Genomic DNA, 20,786 nt, shown 5'->3' with positions numbered 1-20,786 from the left:
TGCAGCACTCTTCCTCCAGCCCTAAATACTTGGCTTTCAGGTGCTTGTGGGCTTCCTTCATCCTCTCCCTGCAAGGAAGTGTGAGTTCCAGGATGACCACCTTGCTTGGATAGTTCTAAGAATAAGACAATGTCAGGCCTCAAAGTGGCCTCTGTGATTCTGGCTGGGAATGGAAACTGCTTCTCCAAGTATACCTTCAACTGCCAGTGAGTTTTCATTGCCGAGAGGAGACCCACTGCTGTCCTTGGCTGGGGTTTGGCCTTCTCTCCAACTCTGACAAAAGCAATCCTCTGCCTCACTGGTCCGAGGCACTTGGTCTGGACTTTGGCACTAGAGATGGCCATGACACCAATGATAGCGCCCCTCACCAGTGCTGTCGGGAAACTGCTCACGATGTGCTTGAGCGCCCCTAATCCCCTTCTCTGGTACAAGGGACATTCTGGAGATTCAGCCTTTCCCCAGCAGAAAAGTTTAGATGGACTGGGCTGGATGTCATTGACTGACTGTATCAAGAGCTTGATGATGAAAGGCTCAGCTTGCCAGAGCTCAGACCAGGTGATCTTACGGCTCATTCCTATTTCAATTATGCAGCCTATCAGGACCATCAAAAAGACAGATCAAATGGCAGCAGTTTGTTCAAAATGCAGCAGTATGAAGAGCGACCAGACAGAAAAAATTGCCTGAAAAAAATGTACCTCTATTAGCATAGTTTCACTGACTGCCTATGTCTCCTTAGGATTGATGTTAAAATTATTTTAATCATGTTTAAGGCTTTGAACAATTTTGCACCTTCCAGGTGGTTCGACATGTGGTGGGTGCAGAATCCCACTATCAGCGCCTGCTCCCAACCTGTGTTTCCACATCCACAATCTAAATCTCAGATCTTTGAACGCTGGCTCTCTCAGTGTTCGGAAGGTGAAGCATTAAAGAACTGGTGAAACAACACTTTACTTTTATGCATCAATAATCTGGAATATATTTATTCATCAGGCTAGTACGTATGAACATTTCAAAAAAAATGTTGAAAACTATTTTGAATTGTTTTTTTTCAGAATTTATTCATAGCATGTCAGTTATATAAGAGTACAATTAATCGTGCATCATTGCCTATTGTAAGCTTTGCGTTCGTTTCTCTGCATTGATCAGAATGGCTGCTTTTACAGAGTACAGCTATTAGACAGTTCTAGGGATGCACATCTAACTTCTTCACTAACTATTCCACTGCAGGGCTTATGCCGACTAGAGCTCATGGATTCCTCTCCTCCCTGACCATTTGACCATAGCATGTTTTTTTTTTTTAATTGGTCACTCATGCTGTCTATTTTGTGGCCTCTCGAAATGACTGGTCCGAGCTGCTCGCTATAGTTGGTGGTCAGAGTTCCTGGCCAGACTGCCTATTATTTGAGCTACTGGCCTTTGGCCTACACTCTTAAAAATAAAGGTTCTTAAGCGGTTCATCAGAGCGTTACCATAGGAGAAACATTTTTAGTTCCCAAATGAACCCTCTGCAAGAAAGTTACAGAAGAAGCCTTAATTTATTCAGATCTGTAACAGGTGCATAAAAATAGCCATAAATAGATGATAACAGATTTGTAAAATATCAGTGGCCTCATCATTTTTAAAGGACTCTTGATGCATGCAATAACACGGGCTGACTTTAGGTTGTCTTGATCTGTCATTATCCTTCTAGGTCACCTACTGCTTCTGTTTTGTTCACATATTAGGAGACCTTTCAACTCCCAAAGAATTAAGTTAATACGCAAAGAACCCTTCCCAGAATAAAATGGTTCTTTGTCAAGCAGTTGTTCTACGAGGAACCACACAGCCCAGTAAAGTGCTGCTATGGAAAAAGTATTGTGAAGAGTGAACTTTTTAGTGCTGTTAAACAGCTTGTGGTTTGTCACAACTGCTAGTTACAGTTACCATCCTGTTTGCTACTGCACAGCCCAAGAGCACAAACAAAGCCATGACAAACAGGTGTACTGTAATCAGCTGAGAGTCGCTGGTGACATCACGTCTCGAGCGAACATTCTTGACGAAGATGACAGCTACTCCACTGCCCTTCCAAATCCTGTCAGTACTCACACTTTATCCACCTACTTTTCACATGTTCAGCATCACAACTCTCTACATGGATATCTCCACCTCAGTGAGGAGTTACAACAAGTTGTCAAGGGGCTCTTTGTGAAGTTTGTTGGCAGCTTGTGACAGCTGTGGGTCAAGGAGGCCACTTTTTAGGGCTGCTTTTCAACAGTACTGATTTGGTGTCACTTGTCAGTCGCTCGTGCTAGACAAGCTGCTGGCAAATTTGCTTTTATATTTTTTGCTTTGGTTGATTGTAAGAACAGCTGATCAAAAGCTTACTTTTCAGAGTTTGTGTTAACAGCGCACTCCAGCGTTATGGCGACTTGCAGACAGGTGGAATCGTGCTGGTTGTATGGTATGTTCACTTTTAGAGTACCAGTTTGGCTGTAGATTAAGCATGGTAAGTCATAGAACATAACGACATTGTTATTTTTCTGGTCACTTTCATGAGGGGAAATCAACACATTTTCTGTTGAACCCGGCATCGGTGTTCCACGGGGACGATTTTATAAGTGTGTAAGATTTGGTAGGAACATGTTGAAAAGTAAGGATGTTTTCGTTTTCTCGCGATGGGTGAAACTCGGTTTGATCCTCCCTCGCACACACCTCTTGGCAGTCCTGCTTTTCCACATTTCTCACATCCCTTGGAATCCTGAACTGCGCGTTGTGAAAGACAAACAGCACAAAAAGTATACGATTTCAGCGACGAAAAAACTCAAACTCCCGCCATGCGCTGCGAACAGGACGCTTTCTTGGTGACGTGGCAAGGACGTCTCCGTAGTAACCTGGCTGGCCCTGGCGCCGCTGAGTATCGGGACTTAGTGCTTCCAGTGTCGCGGGCGAAACATCCGAGACCATCGGTGTCTTACGGCGCAGACGTCGGCGCGCACTGAGGTGGAGAGCTCCCAGTAGACAGCCGAGATGCTGAACATGTGGAAAGTACGGGAGCTGGTGGATAAAGCGTGAGTATTGAGAGCGTTTGGAAGGGCGGCGGTGTAGCTGTCGTGTTCGTCGAGGCCGCTAGCCTCTACCTGTTCGAGGCGCGACGTCACCGGCGACTCTCAGCTGATCGCGGCCTGCTTGTCATGGCTGCCTGTCGACGTCCGGCCTTGCTGTGGCTTTCTTTGTGCTCATTGGCAGTGTTTTTTTTTTTTTTCTTTCTCCCAACGTACTCCAACGTTTACGGTGCATATTAGCTAGGGAATTGGTGAACGTGGAAGCTTTGGCCAAGGTGGGCTGGCCTTTTGGAACTGGCGTTGAAATGCGGCCATATAATAGGATTACTAAGCCCAGTCACCTGTTTGGAAGTTTGCAACTTGTGCCGTGCGTTTCCGTCCATTGTAAAGTTAGTAGTCGCGAGTCGAGCAACTCTGCAGGGTGAATATACCCGGATATTTCCGGGTTTGCAGAAAGCTGTGCGGTGTAGTCATCGGTTTTCATTTAATCGGCATATGTAGTCTTGGTTTCTTTCAGCCTGCCCAGTAGTGTTTTCGCTTAAACATTTCCTGGTTAAAACGTCAAGAGAAATGAACGCTTGCGAAACAGAAGGTAAATGTAGGCACCAAAAGGCTGGTTGTGTCTTGACGACAAGTCCTCTCTTTGTGATATGATAGTGGGAGGTGGAAAGGATGATACAACTTTGGATGTCCCCTGTTTCAGAAGTATTCCCAGTTCGTATCATCCCTAACAGAATACGGTGTGAAGATACACTAATATACCAGCGTGTAATTCACCGTACACGGAGCCTTGTTTTTCCTTTAGGTTCCCGTATCACTAACTTTAGTTTACAGCTGGTACTTCAGGAGAAGCAATGATTGACCAAGCTGGAATTTTCAGCCTTGTTTATTTACCTGAAACAAATGTTTTGGCACTTAAAAGTTGTTTTATTTACACATTATGACAACCTTATGGTTAGGTTTCTGGGTAAGCGTGCAGCGTTATTCAGATGCACTGCAGTTAGTGACATTTTCAGAAATCTTTAGTAAATTTATCAAACATGTTCTTTAAAATCGCAGTGGTAGCGCTGCTGCCTCGCAGTTAGGAGACCCAGGTTCACTTCCCGGGTCCACCCTGCGTGGAGTTTGCATGTTCTCCCCGTGTCTGCGTGGGTTTCCTCCGGGCGCTCCGGTTTCCTCCCACAGTCCAAAGACATGCAGGTTAGGTGGATTGGTGATTCTAAATTGGCCCTAGTGTGTGCTTGGTGTGTGGGTGTGTTTGTGTGTGTCCTGCGGTGGGGTTGGCACCCTGCCCGGGATTGGTTCCCTGCCTTGTGCCCTGTGTTGGCTGGGATTGGCTCCAGCAGACCCCCGTGACCCTGTGTTCGGATTCAGCGGGTTGGAAAATGGATGGATGGATGGATGGATGTTCTTTAAAATGATTTAAATTTCTTTTCATCAAATTTTCTTCTTTACATCATGCCTGAAGAAGAGGCATGTGTTGCCTCGAAAGCTTGCATATTGTAATCTTTTTAGTTAGCCAATAAAAGGTGTCATTTTGCTTGGCTTTTCTCTACATTCATAATGGCTAACATGGTACAACACCCTAATACTACTTCTTTTCATCAATAAAACAACTAAAAGTATTGCTTTTACATGTTTTACATGTTCGTTTAGTACATTTAAAGCAGCCATACCACCTACACTTCAGAACATATAATCAGCCTGTAGCTAGTGTGTTTGGGCCTGTCCAGTACAGGAATGCTACTGGAAGAGGGGTAGGTGATGGCAGCAGGGGGCACTTGACCTGTGGTCTGTGTGTGGATCCCAGTGCTGCAATGCAATAATAGGGACACTGTGCTCTAAAAAGTCATACCGTCCTTCAGGTGAGATGTAAAACTGAAATCCTGACTCTGTATCGTCATAAAGGATCCCTTGGCATCGTTTGAGGACAGTAGAGTGTTCCCCAATTTTCTGGTTAACTACCCCATTCCTTCTTGGCCATTCTGCCACCCTAGCCAACCCCTGTCTCCAATTGGCTAAGTCTCTCTCACCCCTTCACCACCTAATCGCTGATGTGTCGTCAGTGTACTGGTGCAAGGATGGCTGCCATCGCATCATCCAAGTGGATGCTATATACTGGTAGTGATACTTGGAGTAAATAGAAAATCACTTAAATATAATTAATCAAAATCTGTTTAAGCAAATCTCAGTTACTGACTAATGGGAACACACTAGACCATGGGTGTAGGTGGGTGCTGGAGCCTGTCCTGGTGACAATGATCACAAGGCTGGTGCCAACCCTGGATGTAGCTCAAGTCACGCACATACCCACACTTACACTGGACCAATTTAGAATAACAGATATAAACTAAAAACAGCATGTGGAAATAGTGTGGTACATTTAGAGTTTGTGAAAATATAAACAATTATACTTCATTTCTAATGAATACAAGATGCAAAATGTAAAACATTTTTAATGATTATAATTTTCTAACAGTATTTTCATTTCACATATGTGAGTATTAGCATCCTTTTATTTCATATAGCTGTAGCTTTAACCTTAACTTCAGTTTCACATTAATCTGTGAGAGGAGTATGCATTCCTTTTTTTATTTTGTGAGATGTATGTTCAACCATTAGATGACCTGTACTTAAATTGCACTTGTTGGAGTGATGTATTCCTTGATGGGTAGATTCTAGATGAGTGCCAAGTGTAGATTGGATTAGATAAGCAAGGTCAGAGAGGTTGCCAGGGATATCTGACTAGGATATTTTAACTTTGACAAAACCAAACCTGCCAAGAGACCTGTTCCCCATATTTTTTTCTAGTAACTATTGTTTTTCTCTTAACAGACTTTAAATCACTGTTGTACTCCCCTAAAACACCTGTAGATCAGGCAAGTAGGGGTTGAAAATAGTTCTGAGAGCATTGTGAGGAAGGCAGGATCCAGCCACAGAGAGAACACTTCTTTTTTGGGAAACACATCGACATACACACCAACATTCATTCGAATTAGGCAATTTAGAGTTGCTGTTAATCTAAAAGACATATACCAATGGGGATTTAGAAGGAAAGTTTAAGTATACTTGTTGGAACATTCACTCCAACCTAGGGATGAGCTAGTGCTGGGCAGTATACCTTTTCATACAGAAAACCATTTTTTATTTTTGTTATGATATGGATTTTTCTTATACCGCAACACCAGTTTAAATTGCCTAAACGACGTTCGGAATGTGGCGCAGCGGGAAACTGTTCAAGTACGGCTCTTTTTTACTGCTACACTGCTAAATAGGTAGTGGTAGTGTAGGTATTGCGCTGTGAAAATGGACAGAGAACATTCCAAAACTGAAGCTGTAGCTGACAATTAAGTTGAACATGATGACAAAGAAGAACTTTTGCCGACCGTTGCCTGGAGATACTTTGGTTTTAAAAGGTCAGATGAGGACCATTATATTCAAATGTGTAAATGCTGTGTGTTAAGTGTTCCCCGAGCCATGTTAAATCGGTACATACTTCTTAAACTGACTTCCTGTTGTACTGAGGAGGCGCCGCAGTGATCGCCGCACAGAATACACTCACTTCATGATATTCCTGCTCTCTGAACATTTTGAATGCTAAGATAAATACTTGATATAATTTTCATGATGAAATACATTAAAGCATGTATTAATCATGTGGGGGCACGGCAGCATGGAGGTTGCACTGCTGCCTTGCAGCAAGGGTGTCTCGGGTGTACCCTGCCTTGAATTTGCATGTTTTTTTGGATGGGGTTACTCGGCGTGCTTCAGTTTCCTTTCAAAGTCATGTAGGATGTGGGGTTTTGTTATGCTATATTGACCCTGCTAGTGTATGTTTTGCTCCTATTCACCCAGCGATGTGCTGGCAACTCGTTTAGGAGTTGCACCTGCCTTGCACACAATCTTGCTGGGATGGGCGCAACCCTGAATGGATGGCATAATTAAAAAAGTATAACAGATTTTTTTAAGGTTTTGAACACTCCATGGGCTAAGTTTATAACTAGTTTTAATTTCACACAGCGTTTATCGTGTGGTGATTGGTTATGTGGAGAAAGAAAAAGGAAGGATAGGAACTGGGGTTTTGGTACGTCAGACAGACAGCACGCGTGCAATAAAGAAAGCCCGCTCAGAAGAACATCCATTTAATTCTTTGTTTGTGTCTCCGACCACCAAATCACAAACCCAACATTTACACAATATATAAGTTAAACCTTTGCGATAACTAGGGATGGGAATCGAAAACCGGTTCTTGTTGAGAACCGGTTCCCACTGTTTCAATTCCTTGGAATTGTTTGCCATTTTTGCAAACGATTCCCCTATCGATTCCAGTCGCCTCGAATGACGTCACCATGTTGCGTAGCGTCATTTACTCAGCAGGAAACATGGCGCCTAAGCGGCACAAGCGCTCAAAAGTTTGGTTATACTTTACGAGAAAGGATGACAACAGGGCAACTTGCAATACTTGCAAAGTAGATATTTCATCAAAGGGAGGAAACGCTACAAATATGCGAAAGCATTTGCTCACAAAACACGCGATAACCTTATCGTGTTTTTGATCCGCTCCGGACTAGCGAATCTCAACCCAGCAGCAGCGGTGACGTTTGCACGTCCTCTCCCGTTAATACGGCAGGTAACTAATCAACTAACATTGCATATTATGTTAGCGTGATTTGCCTTATTGCAAAACCTACTATTACTGTGCATTGCATTTAGATCACCATGACGAGAGAGACAGACAGAGTCTGGCTGGCTCAGATGCTGGCAGTTCTCGCTGCAGTCTATCGGTAGCTTCTCCTTTCACAGAGGCGGGGAAAAGTAAAATTTCCTTCCTGAAAAAGCAGATATGCTTATATTTCTGCAAAAGAATTGTTAATTCTCCATAGTTGATGGTTGCAGAATTGCACAGTGCACAGTTCCATTGGACTTGAGTTGATTGTATTTGTTGCTGGCTGATGTAGTTTTATTTTTGAGTGCTCAGCTCATATATACTTTTAAAAAGGAGAGTGTAAATCGATAGGAGATTCGATAAAGAATCGAATTGTTAAACAGAATCGAAAATGGAATTGGAATCGTGAAAATCTTATCAATTCCCATCCCTAGCGATAACCATTCATACATCCAGTTTTTTGGAGCCTCGTCACACCTGCCATAAAGTTCTCTACACTGAATATACACCTGGGGACCCCTTACTGCGAGGGAGCAGCACTACTGCCTCACTACCGTGCATGTTTAATACCTGCTTTAATGCATTTCATCATGAAAATATCAAGTATTTATCGTAGCATTCTAAATTTTGAGAAAGCAGGAATATCATGAAGTGAATGGATTCTGTGCGGTGATTGCTGCCGGCGCCTCCTCTTAATGTGGAGGAAGTCAGTTTAAGAAGCGTAGTGATTAACACCTGGGTCGGGGAACACTTAACACAAAGCATTTAATGTGCTGCATTAACTTATGATGGGGTTTGAGAAAATCTAGTAAATTAAACACTGATTTTAGGATGAAGCTTAGTTTATGACATTCTACTTTGATTATAAAATAAACTATGAGAATAAAGTGGAAATGTCGACTTTAATCTCGATGTAAGCATCAAAATTAAAGTGGAAATGTCGAGAATAAAGTCCACATGTCTACTTTATTCTCGACATATAGTTTGTTTTTTTCTTCCCTGTGTTTGTATTTTTTTTCTTCACCGTGGCCCTAATACGATTCTGTAGGGCTATACCACAAATAGCATTATAAATGCAAGTTTTAGTTTTATTATTTATATATATATATATATATATATATATATATATAATATAGCTTAGCTTGAAGCAAGGTCCATATTAATGCAGTTTGCCTTAATGATGGTTCAGTTGGTAAAGATGTCATCACCAAGTTGCACTTGTTTTATTTTATTTTTATTTGGTGAATACTGTGTATTGCACCTGGGCTTGAAGTCTTGGAAGTAATAGTATTATTACTGATAGTTGCACTATTATTTATTTTATTGTTATTATTAGTTTAAATATTATGCAGTTTAATGATGGTAAAGTTGTTTAAAAAGTCACTTTAACGTGTCAGTGGACAGAGATTGTTAACATTAACAAAGTGTAGTTGGTTTACAAAAAATATTTACGATTTATTCCTTTTCTAAGACATGTTCAGTGCAATACAACTTTTGACAAGCACCTCTGGATATTTTACTAAGTCTAAATGCCTCTTTGGATGGTTGAAAATATGTTGTCAAAATTTTAGTTTAAGTTGTTTGCAAAATTTGCTCATTAAAAAGGTTCTATATTTTGACTGCAACTGTCATGCAATGTGATTCCTTCTCTTCATTAGTGCCACCCCCTTGAAAACTATCACTTTATGGGGCCATGCAAACCTGTATTAATATTTGTGTGCACATTAAAATGTTTTTTGTTTTTTTTTGTACAATGTACAATTCTCATGACAGTAGAATAGGTTATTCGTAGCCAGTCTACTGTAGTAATTGCAGTGGAAAATGTGGTTAAAATCCACTCATGCATGGGGGAAAAAATACAGTGAAACTGGTATAATTTTGAAAAATACCATGATATGGAATTTTGGTCATACCGCCCAGCACTGCATAGAATATTTGTGTATTATTTACTAGGCTTGCAGTGTTGTGTTTATATTTCTACTACAGGGATTTTAAGGGAAGGAGACATCCAGGAAACAATGCAACTTAATGGCAACAACATGTAATGAACTGGAAGCTTATAGTACAAGTGTTTACTGCATGACACTGCACGGTTGCAGAATCACCTGGCTTTCCGCCTGAAGTTTTTTCTTTGTCTTTTCATATTGATCTTGCAGATATTTTCATTTCTGCCTGCACAAACTTTCATCTTTACTCAGGGTTTGGGCGTTTTTTCTTTATGAATTTGTGTACATTTGGCTATATCTTTGTGCTTTTAATGTTGAATTCCACAGGTGCGGGTAGCTGCAAAGCTAAAAATCACTTCACACAACTGGTTATCGAATGAGCCCATTTTTTCTTGTCTAGTGCATATGTATTTGGTGTGCACAGGACTGCATGGTGTCAAAATTCTGGAAGCACACGATCGCTGAAGAGAGGGTCCATGTGCCGTGGCTGTTTATAAAATGTCATGCACACCCTAGCAGACCCTCGCGGCAGTGTGGAGGCACACAGTATAACTGAGCCTTTAATGTGAGGAATGTGAGACATTTTAAATCAGCTTACATTATGGTTAAAAAAAATGTTAGATGGATTGAATCATTTTTTTTCTAATTTTGACAGATTAATATTTCTACATACAAAAATATAATTTCAACTTTAAAGTACAAGTTCGGTATTTTTCAAGTCGAAGTTATTTCTTCACAAACATGGTAAATACGCATTTGTCTCATGAAATTTGCTTTCTAAAGTTAAACACATTCTGTTAATTAAATAGTTTGCCATCTCTGGCATTTTACAATTGACGGTATGGGGCACAGAGAAAAAGCTTGAAAACTTGCCAGATATGTCAATTTTTTTAAGTCAAGACAGTTGAGTATTGATCTGTGCATTCTGTGTTTCCAGTGCATTTTTATGACAGTAAAAGGGATCTGGACATACTTATTGCATATTCCTTGTGCCATTTTTCTCATGGTAAGGATACATTTTCTGTTTGCTTGTGCGAAGTTTCACATAAATACGTAAGTAAAGTAAAACGAAACCAGCCACGTGACATGAAAGTTTACAGTGATTTGGTCTGTCGGGATGAAACTATCTCCTGGAGTGGCAAAAGGTTGTTGCTCAGAAACACTAAGTGCTGAGCTAAAGTGCATGGCTGGTCATTTTTTAAAATGGCTAAATGTAATGGTATTGGTGTTTTTTGTTTAAAAGAATAAAATGTAAACCTGTTTTACAATGCGTGTGTAATCACAAGATACAAAAAAATTTGCAGGACAACTGGACAAGGTATTTTTTTTTTTAAATTTATAGAACACAATTTTGCACGGAAAATGCATATATATCATGTTTGTGAAGGAATAACTGACTTGAAAAATACAGAATTTATTACTTAAGTTAAATAAGAAAGTGAATTTTAATATATGGCATGCAAAAGTTTGGGCACCCTTGCTTAAAATGTCTGTTACTGTGAATAGTTAAGTGAGCAGAAGATAAACTGATCATCAGAAGGCATACAGTTAACGATAACACATTTCTTTAATGTTTTAAGCAAGGTTATATTTTTATTTCCATCATTGACAAGAACAAAATACCAAAAAAAATGGAAGCAAAGGTTTGGGCACCCAACATGGTCAGTCACAGCTTGTAAATGTTTTTTGTAGACAGCTAGGAATCCATGACAAAACCATCATTTTGAGGTATGTTTTGGATCAATATCTTGTTTGAATTCTTTAAGGTTTTTTTGTTTGCCTTTCTAGCAATCCACTGAGCAGTTCTTTAAAAAAGTTTTCTTGGTCTTCCAAACTTCAACTTGACCTCCACTATTCCTGTTAACTTCTTAATAACTACGAACTGAGGAAATGGCTACCTGAAAATGATTTACTATCTTCTTGTAGCCTTCTCCTGCTTTGCGAGTATCAATTATTTTATTTTTCTTAGTACTAGGCAGCTGCTTAGTGGAGCCCATGGCTGCTGATTGTTGGGACAAGGTTCGAGTAGTCGAGACTTTTTACAGTTTTGCAATTTGTACCTCCTGGGGTTTCCTAATGATGACTGTGAACAAGCCATGGTCCTAATGAGCTAATTAAGGTCTGGGGCTTTGGTAAACACTATTGAAACCTCAGCTATATTGAGGTGGCCAAACATTTGCTTGGTGCTCCTTTCCTTTTTTTTTTTTTTTTTTTTACTGTACAATTGTACAAAACAAAAACAATATGCTATTATTGTATACATTTCTGAAAAGAAATGTGTCTTTAACTTTCTGCCTTTTAATGATGTTTATCTTCTACTCGCCAAACTATTCACAGTAACATATATTTTAAGCACGGGTGCCCTAACGTTTGCATGAAACTGTAGCTTGTAGATGTGAAATGCAAATTAATAACGCTGCAGTACTATCATATTGTACCCAAGTTTTGGATTAATAAAATATTGTGGGTTCCTTGCAGTTCCTGGTTGTTGTTATGTAGTTATGTTTTGATAACACCATGAATGTTAATTTTAACCCATCATGTGATTACAAGAAACATGTCACAATTAAAGAAATATTTAATTTTTACAGTATATAGTGTATCTCTACCCTTTCTTTGTGTCCGTTAGATATAGGAGAATGGCTTGCTTCAGGTTTGAAGTTTTTTTTGATGTGCTGTCTTTTAAAGTGATAGTTGTACTATTTCTGTTCCTAAAAGTATAGAAGTGTTTATCATAAAATTACTTGTGAATTGCTTTACTTCATATAAACAATTACTGACTAGATTCTGGTAATGTGTGCACTATTTGGGATTTAAGAGTCAGATTATAAATATAAATGTCTTATGTCCATAAAAATGCATAATTTCATGCCTTATCAAATGCATATGATGTTTTTGTTTGTTTTTGTATTTGTTGGTGACATGGTGGCATGATGGTTATAAGAGTTACTCAATAGCTTCTTGTACTTCAATGCTATTTCCTGTCATTTGCTTAGCATTTGTTTGTTTGCCTGTACTTTGTGGTTTTTCTAGTTGCTTATATTCCTTCAGTACTTCTGAATTGTGCAAGGTAATAAACGATTCAGATTTGCCATGGTATGAATCATTTATGTGATTTGATTGTGCTCTGCAATGGTTCTAACATTCCATCTACATTTGTGCTTGATGCTACTCAGATGGGTTCTGACTCCACCTTTGTAAACAAAAATAAGGTTTTGCCATTGTAGAAAAACCTTGTTTAAACACATACTAGAGTAAGCCTTTGTGTAATACTGAAATAAGAAATTAATCCACTTATCATAAATCATAAAAAAATGCTTTGGTTATATATGTCTGGTGAGATATTCCTTATCTTGCCAACTCTTTTTCTACTATCTTTGCCTAGTCTTTGAATTTTCTTTGCAGCCACTGTAGATCCTTTCCCTGTAATAGCTTTCTCTTCAGTGTAATGCAGAAGGACTGTCGCTCCACTGTGAGCATTATTTTAATACTTTCTGTTGCACATCACATTTAGCCAACTCTCTAATCGTAAGTAACTGAAAGATTCCTAACCTACCTGCTATTTTGCAGTAGGAACAGGATGTTATATACTGCTTAAAATTAGAAAAATCGTACTCGTTCTGTGAAGAACTACTTACAATCTTTTCTATTAGCAAAGCTAGTCTATTTCTGAAAATCCCTTTGTAAGGTGTCCAGAACATGCACTAACCACCTTACTTGTCAGTAGTTTTAAAATTGTGGCTGAATGATTGATTTTCTCATTGGTGTCACCTGTCAAGGATAATAATGCAGCAAATAAACCATACATTTTTAAAGTTGATGTGATGAAAGTAGGAAAAATGGACAAGTGAAAGGATCTGAGTGATTTTGACAAGGGCCAAATTGTGATGGACTAGACAACTGGGTTGGAGCATCTTCAAAACAGCAGGTTTTATGGGGTGTTCCTGGAATGCAGTGGTTAGTACCTACCAAAAATTGTTCAAGGAAGGGTAACCAGGGAACCTTTGACAGGCTCATTGGGGAGCAAAGGCTAGCCCATCTGGCCTGATCTCACAGAAGAGCAGCAGTAGCATAAATTGCTGAAAAACGTAATGCTTGCCATGAGTGAAATGTGTCAGGACAAACAGTGTTTCACAACTTTCTGCATATGTTTTCAATAGGCAGGTGACCATCAGAACTGGATGATAGAGCAATAGACAAGGGTGTCCTGGCCTGATGAATCACATTCTTTTACATCATGGCAACTGCTGGGTGGATATATGTCAGGATGCACTATGGGAAGAATTCACCTATGAATTTACTAAACAATCTAAATGAATTTCTGTATTGATTTGAATACAACAACGTACTTCAACCTGTTTTTAGCCTTCAATTTAAAAAAGTTTAGTAGAATTCTAAGAAACAATTTAAAAATGTGGTACTGTGTGCCAGGCTCATCTGTGATTCCAGCATCACACTTGCATAGCTTCATTGAACAGCCAGTTGTTGAATTCCTCTGATGCATGCTCTATTCAAGAGCAATTGCAACACGTATTGGGTTCCTGTGCAAGCAAACTTAACAAAACAAAAACAATGAGAAAAAAGCAAAAAAAAAAAAAAAGATGTTGAATATTATTGTAACAAGCAAGACAGATTACTTACCAAAAAATTTCTGCAGAAAATGTGTGTGTTAAAAATCTGAATTTTTTGGGAATTACTACATTTGTGCAGACTACCCATAGTCCCACACCAATTTCAAGTCCAGATGTAAAGTTATTTAAGTTCCAGTATATATGCTTATATGGTTGTTTTTAGTTGTTTTAAAATTTGTATGAGTGATTTCATAAATTTGTGTACTGGAAGAATTAGCCTGTGCAATAAGCAGTTCAGATACACAGATAACAGTAGAATACATGTTGTCAAGTACTTACATGTAACACTAAAGCTTCATACTGATAAGCAATTAGCAAGTTAAACAGCATTGAACTAAAGGTTACGTAACCTTCGCTGTACAGTGGAACCTCGGTTCACGAATGTCTCTGAACACGTACAAATCGGGTTACGACCAAAAAGTTTCCAAACTTCTGCATCAGTTCACGACCACACACTCGGTTGACGAACAAGCCAGTTTCCCTTCCGGTTTGTACGCGCCGATGATTTCCGCACGTGTTGCATTGTTCTTGGTCAGACGTATGTGCTTGCACGTGCATGCGTGCTTTTGCTGTGAACTCTTTGTGCTCTATTTCATTTCCCTTCCGGTTCGTACACGCCGATATGTTTCTCACTTGTTCAGTCTCTCCCTGTGCATTGTTCTCGGTCAGATATGCGTGCTTTTGCTGTGAACTCTTTGTGTACTCTACAGTATTTTGTGTGCTTTTGCATTAATTTTGCAGTTAACCATGGCTTCTAAGCAAGAGAAGAGTGGTGAGAAGAAAATTGAAATCGAATTAAAGAAAGAAATTATTGAAAAGTATGAGGGTGCCGTTCATATTACTGATCTTGCCGCCGAGTACAAGAAGTCAAAATCTACGATTTCGACTATTCTAAAGCAGAAAGAGGCCATTAAAGCAGCTGATGTTGCAAAAGGAGTTAGTGTTAACCAAGCAGAGGCCTCCAGTGCTGGAACAGGTAGAAACACTGTTGCTAGTGTAGCTGAACGAGAAGCAACTTGCAGGGGATAGCGCAAGTGAGGCAATGTTATGCGAGAAAGCCAGGAACATTCATGCTTACATATAAAATCCGCGAAGTCGTGAATCCGCGAAAAGTGAACCGCGAAGTAGCGAGGGATTACTGTAAATTAAGGATTTTTCAAATGTTCATGTTCCCTGTGCTGTGCTTAAAACTAATTTAAAAAAAAAAAAAAAAAGTGTTTACAGCGAGTGGTTCGTAAGGCTATAGCGTGAACTCTTGCAATGTTCGTTTTCTCTGTTGTTCAAGGTTTTCTCAGTGTTATTCAATGTTTTTACATTTAGTTTACTATTATGCTGTGCATTCTATGGTATAATTAACTATATGCTTAAAAAGCTTTAAAAAAAAAAATATTTACATACAGTTCATATGGTCTGGAACAGATTAATTGTATTTACATACAATCCTATGGGGAAAAAACTTAGGGTCACGACCAAATGTGTGAATTTCCCCTTGGGATTAATAAAGTATCTATCTAATCTATCTATCTAGGGTTATGACCAGAGTTTTGGAACGAATTATGGTCGTGACCCAAGGTTCCACTGTATAGTAGTGGGTGATGGTTTCGAAGATTACTTTTTACTACTAGGGTGTTCTACCGTGTCAGCCATTATGAATGTAGTGAGAAGTCAAGCAAAATGACACCTTTTATTAGCTAACTAATAAGATTACAATATGCAAGCTTTCGAGGCAGCTCAGGCCCCTTCTTCAGGCAAGATGTAATTACTCTTTAAATTCAAGATGTTTTTCCTTCTTGCTGCAGTTTAACTTTCTCTATATTCTGTAGAAAGGGTAGTCAGCATCAACTAATTTTCCCCTTTGCACGTTTCAAAACCTAAAATAGGACCATACTTCGATGGGTGAAAGTGCTCTGAACCGCTGTCACTGCCTTCCTCCATAGTTACAGTGCATCCGGAAAGTATTCACAGCGCATCACTTTTTCCACATTTTGTTATGTTACAGCCTTATTCCAAAATGGATTAAATTCATTTTTTTCCTCAGAATTCTACACACAACACCCCATAATGACAACGTGAAAAACATTTACTTGAGATTTTTGCAAATTTATTAAAAATTTAAAAAATTGAGAAAGCACATGTACATAAGTATTCACAGCCTTTGCCATGAAGCTCAAAATTGAGCTCAGGTGCATCCTGTTTCCCCAGATCATCCTTGAAATGTTTCTCCACCTTAATTGGAGTCCCCCCTGTGGTAAATTCAGTTGACTGGACATGATTTGGAAAGGCACACACCTGTCTATATAAGGTCCCACAGTTGACAGTTCATGTTAGAGCACAAACCAAGCATGACGTCAAAGGAATTGTCTGTAGACCTCCGAGACAGGATTGTCTCGAGGCACAAATCTGGGGAAGGTTACAGAAAAATTTCTGCTGCTTTGAAGGTCCCAATGAGCACAGTGGCCTCCATCATCCGTAAGTGGAAGAAGTTCGAAACCACCAGGACTCTTCCTAGAGCTGGCTGGCCATCTAAACTGAGCGATCAGGAGAGAAGGGCCTTAGTCAGGTAGGTGACCAAGAACCCGATGCTCACTTTGTCAGAGCTCCAGAGGTCCTCTGTGGAGAGAGGAGAACCTTCCAGAAGGACAACCATCTCTGCAGCAATCCACCAATCAGGCCTGTATGGTAGAGTGGCCAGACGGAAGCCACTCCTTAGTAAAAGGCACATGGCGGCCCGCCTGGAGTTTTCCAAAAGGCACCTGAAGGACTCTCAGACCATGAGAAAGAAAACTCAACTCTTTGGTGTGAATGCCAGGCGTCACGTTTGGAGGAAACCAGGTACCGCTTATCACCAGGCCAATACCATCCCTACAGTGAAGCATGGTGGTGGCAGCATCATGCTGTGAGGATGTTTTTCAGTGGCAGGGTCTGGGAGACTAGTCAGGATAAAGGGAAAGATGACTGCAGCAATATACAGAGACATCCTGGATGAAAACCTGCTCCAGAGCGCTCTTGACCTCAGACTGGGGTTACAGTTCATCTTTCAGCAGGACAACAACCCTAAGCACACAGCCAAGATATCAAAGGAGTGGCTTCAGGACAACTCTGTGAATGTCCTTGAGTGGCCCAGCCAGAGCCCAGACTTGAATCCGATTGAACATCTCTGGAGAGATCTTAAAATGGTTGTGCACCGACGCTTCCCATCCAACCTGATGGAGCTTGAGTGGTGCTGCAAAGAGGAATGGGCGAAACTGGCCAAGGATAGGTGTGCCAAGCTTGTGGCATCATATTCAAAAAGGCTTGAGGCTGTAATTGCTGCCAAAGGCGCATCGACAAAGTATTGAGCAAAGGCTGTGCATACTTATGTACATGTGATTTCTCAGTTTTTTTTATTTTTAATAAATTTGCAAAAACCTCAAGTAAACTTTTTTCACATTGTCATTATGGGGTGTTGTGTGTAGAATTCTGAGGATAAAAATGAATTTAATCCATTTTGGCATAAGGCTGTAACATAAAAAAATGTGGAAAAAGTGATGCGCTGTGAATACTTTCCGGATGCACTATATATTATAACATGCTGGATGCTCACTTTGAATGCCATGCTTATGTGATTTTCTGTACTTTTTAGAGAATGCTTGACAGTGTTTTCCACACAAATAGTGTTTTTTTTTTTTTTTTTTGGACAATGATTTAAATATTAATTAAAATATTAAGTGGTGTAAAAACCATTGAGTATTCACTGTGGTATATTGTAACAAATAACCATCCCTTCCCTAATAATGATGAATCAGCAGATAAAGTGGTAGGGAGTGGGTTAAACTGTAAGCTGAAATTAACTTTGGTTTAATCTTTAGATGTTTGCAATTTTAAAGCCCACATCCAGTTTGGTTTAAAAAGATTGTAAAAATGCAGGCGAGTTTTTGAATGTTTCGTATGGAGATTCAGGTTATTCAGCTTGAGCATTCTTACTGTATTTTTGTAGCCTCCACTCTGAACACACTGACTCAGTGTAGTCTGATTGAGCTGTTCCTTGATATTTGCACATTATCAGTTACAGAGTATTAGGTGTGAATGGAAGATGTTATAAGAAGAGGTAAATAGCATCAATGTGAAGACAAAGTGAGTACACTTGTACTAAATGTTTTGACAAAAAAGCAAATCTCATAATTATAACAAATCCAAATTATATGGCATGTGGCTGTACAGTCTCAAGAATTGAAATAAAGTGTCTGATTAAACAAGGAGTTTAAACACTGGTTTAACACAAAAACTTTAAGCCACAAGCATTCTCCCATGCACTGGTTTGTGCAACAGTAATTATTTGAATTCTGTCTGATTTGCTTATTTTTCATATACAGGAAGGATCATGTTTGTTACTTTGGTTTTCCAAATGGTAATCAGAATGTTAGTTAGTTTAGGAATAAATACTTGATCACTAGACATACAATGCCTTTACAAATTTTCAGAGTTTCACTTTTTTCACATTTTGTTAGGTATAATCTTGTGTTAAAATCCTTTAATTTTTTTGACTCATCAAGCAACATTTCATACCCCAAAATAACGAAAAAAAACAAGATTTTAGAAATTTTTATTTTGTTGAAGCACTTTTGCAATTACAGAATGAAGTCTTCATGAACTGCTACCTTATCGTGGTGAAGGGGTTTGCGTGTCCCAATGATCCTAGGAGCTCTGTTGTCCGGGGCTTTATGCCCCTGGTAGGGCCACCCAAGGCAAACTGGTCCTAGGTGAGGGATGAGACAAAGAGCGGTTCAACAAACCTCCAATGATGAATCAAACCTTTGGACGACGTTTTCCTTGCCCGGACGCGGGTCACCAGGGCCCCCCTCTGGAGCCAGGCCTGGAGGTGGGGCTTGATGGCGAGCGCCTGGTGGCCGGGCCTGCACCCATGGGGCTCGGCCGGGCACAGCCCGAAGAGGCAATGTTTTTCCCCCTTCCCATGGGCTCACAACCTATGGGAGGGGCCAAGGAGGTCGGGTGCAGTGTGAGTTTGGTGGTGGCTGAAGGCGGGGACCTTGGCGGTCCGAACCTCGGCTACAGAAGCTGGCTATTGGGACGTGGAATGTCACCTCTCTGAGGGGGAAGGAGCCTGAGCTAGTGCGCAAGGTCCAGAGGTTCTGGCCAGATGTAGTCGGGCTCACCTTGACGCACAGCTTCACTCAAGGAAATTCCTAAAGTTGCCCCAAGCCACTCTTGTACCATCTTTACCTTTCGCTTGTAGAATTGAAGGACATTGTTGAGTAACATTTGTTAAAATGGCTAACCACTGAAAAACTTTCCCAGCTGTGAATGCATGTGTTCTTTTCAGTTCCATAAGTAAAGTGACAAAGATACACAAAGTGCTAAATGTTTTGTACCAGTGTAAAGAAGTGGCCATGGGACACAAGTTTCTAGAGATTACATAATATTTATTAATTTTTAAGTAGTTCATAATTATTCATTCACTGGTAAATTAATTGGTGGGAAAGAGTTGAAGTAATATATTTTATGAAAAGAATTCCAATTAAAAATCAAAAAGTGAAACTTTGTCAATCTGGTACACCCTTGCATCCAAAAATTCATGTCCTGGGTAAATGGGTGACTCTAAATTTTAGATATGAATACCAGTTTGTGCCTGCCTTCTGTCTGGTACTACCTGGACAGGCTCCAGCTCCCTGTGGCAATGAACTGAATTACTTGGATTCCAAGATGGTTTGATGGATGGGGATGGTTTTAAAATGTTATAGTCTTAAGAAACAGTAAACATGGACCATATATAAATACTGTACATTTACAGAAAATTAATGTTTGTTTTTTTTTTAATGTAAAGCACCACCACAAACTAAATTATTAAATATATCCCTTTTGTTTTTCATCAGTTTTACTACTGATTAGTCGATGCCTTCACAGAGCTTGTAAGAAAGTTCATGTTGCTCATTTACAATTTTGAGATGCTTGTCTTGTTTTGCTGCTTAGTTTTGTTTTGGTTTTAATGTTTCTTGTTAAACAGATTAAAAGATTCATAATATACATTTTTAACTCCCCAAGGCACAGGAAATGACTTGGCATACAATACCACAATGCATCTCATCATATCAGCCTAAAAAATATTTTCTGTCTTTCCTTGGTTTAGAATTCAGGTAAGCACAGTTTGGATAAACACACCTATGAATGTGTTATGCTTCTATTTATCTGTATAGTAGCAGTTATTAAAAACAAATGTTAGATGTTTTGTTTGAGTATTGAGTTAACCATATTGTTTCATGTAGCACAGCATCTTCTTTGCTGTTGCAAACATGATTTTTAATGTTAAATCACATTGCATGAACACACATTAAATTCACAAAAAAGGTAAGGGATAACTTTCTCATTACAGAAATTTTAAGTTTTTATGTTGTTGCAGTACTCATTCTGTAGTAGTCCTTGCTTGTTTTGAAATTTAAAAAAACAAAACATTAAAATAGTGGTATTTAGCCTAAACCCAACTGTTATGAGGGTGATTTTATTTTGT

General features: G+C 39.5%; 1 protein-coding gene across 2 annotated transcripts in view; it reads left to right on the top strand.

The window, feature by feature from the left end:
- The first annotated feature begins 2,860 nt into the window (after positions 1-2,860).
- The window catches only part of clint1a (clathrin interactor 1a), a 112,780-nt gene continuing 94,854 nt past the window's right edge, over positions 2,861-20,786 (top strand). For both annotated transcript variants that reach the window (XM_051933749.1, XM_028812674.2), the window contains exon 1: positions 2,861-3,047. In XM_051933749.1, coding sequence (XP_051789709.1) covers positions 3,007-3,047 — 41 coding nt within the window. In that variant the 5' untranslated portion in view covers positions 2,861-3,006. The remainder of the gene's footprint in view (positions 3,048-20,786) is intronic.

This window comes from Erpetoichthys calabaricus, chromosome 11 (assembly GCF_900747795.2).
Source record: "Erpetoichthys calabaricus chromosome 11, fErpCal1.3, whole genome shotgun sequence".
Classification (NCBI taxonomy): domain Eukaryota; kingdom Metazoa; phylum Chordata; class Cladistia; order Polypteriformes; family Polypteridae; genus Erpetoichthys; species Erpetoichthys calabaricus.
Note: the sequence above shows the minus strand (reverse complement) of the source record. Positions and strands in the feature narration are given on the sequence as shown.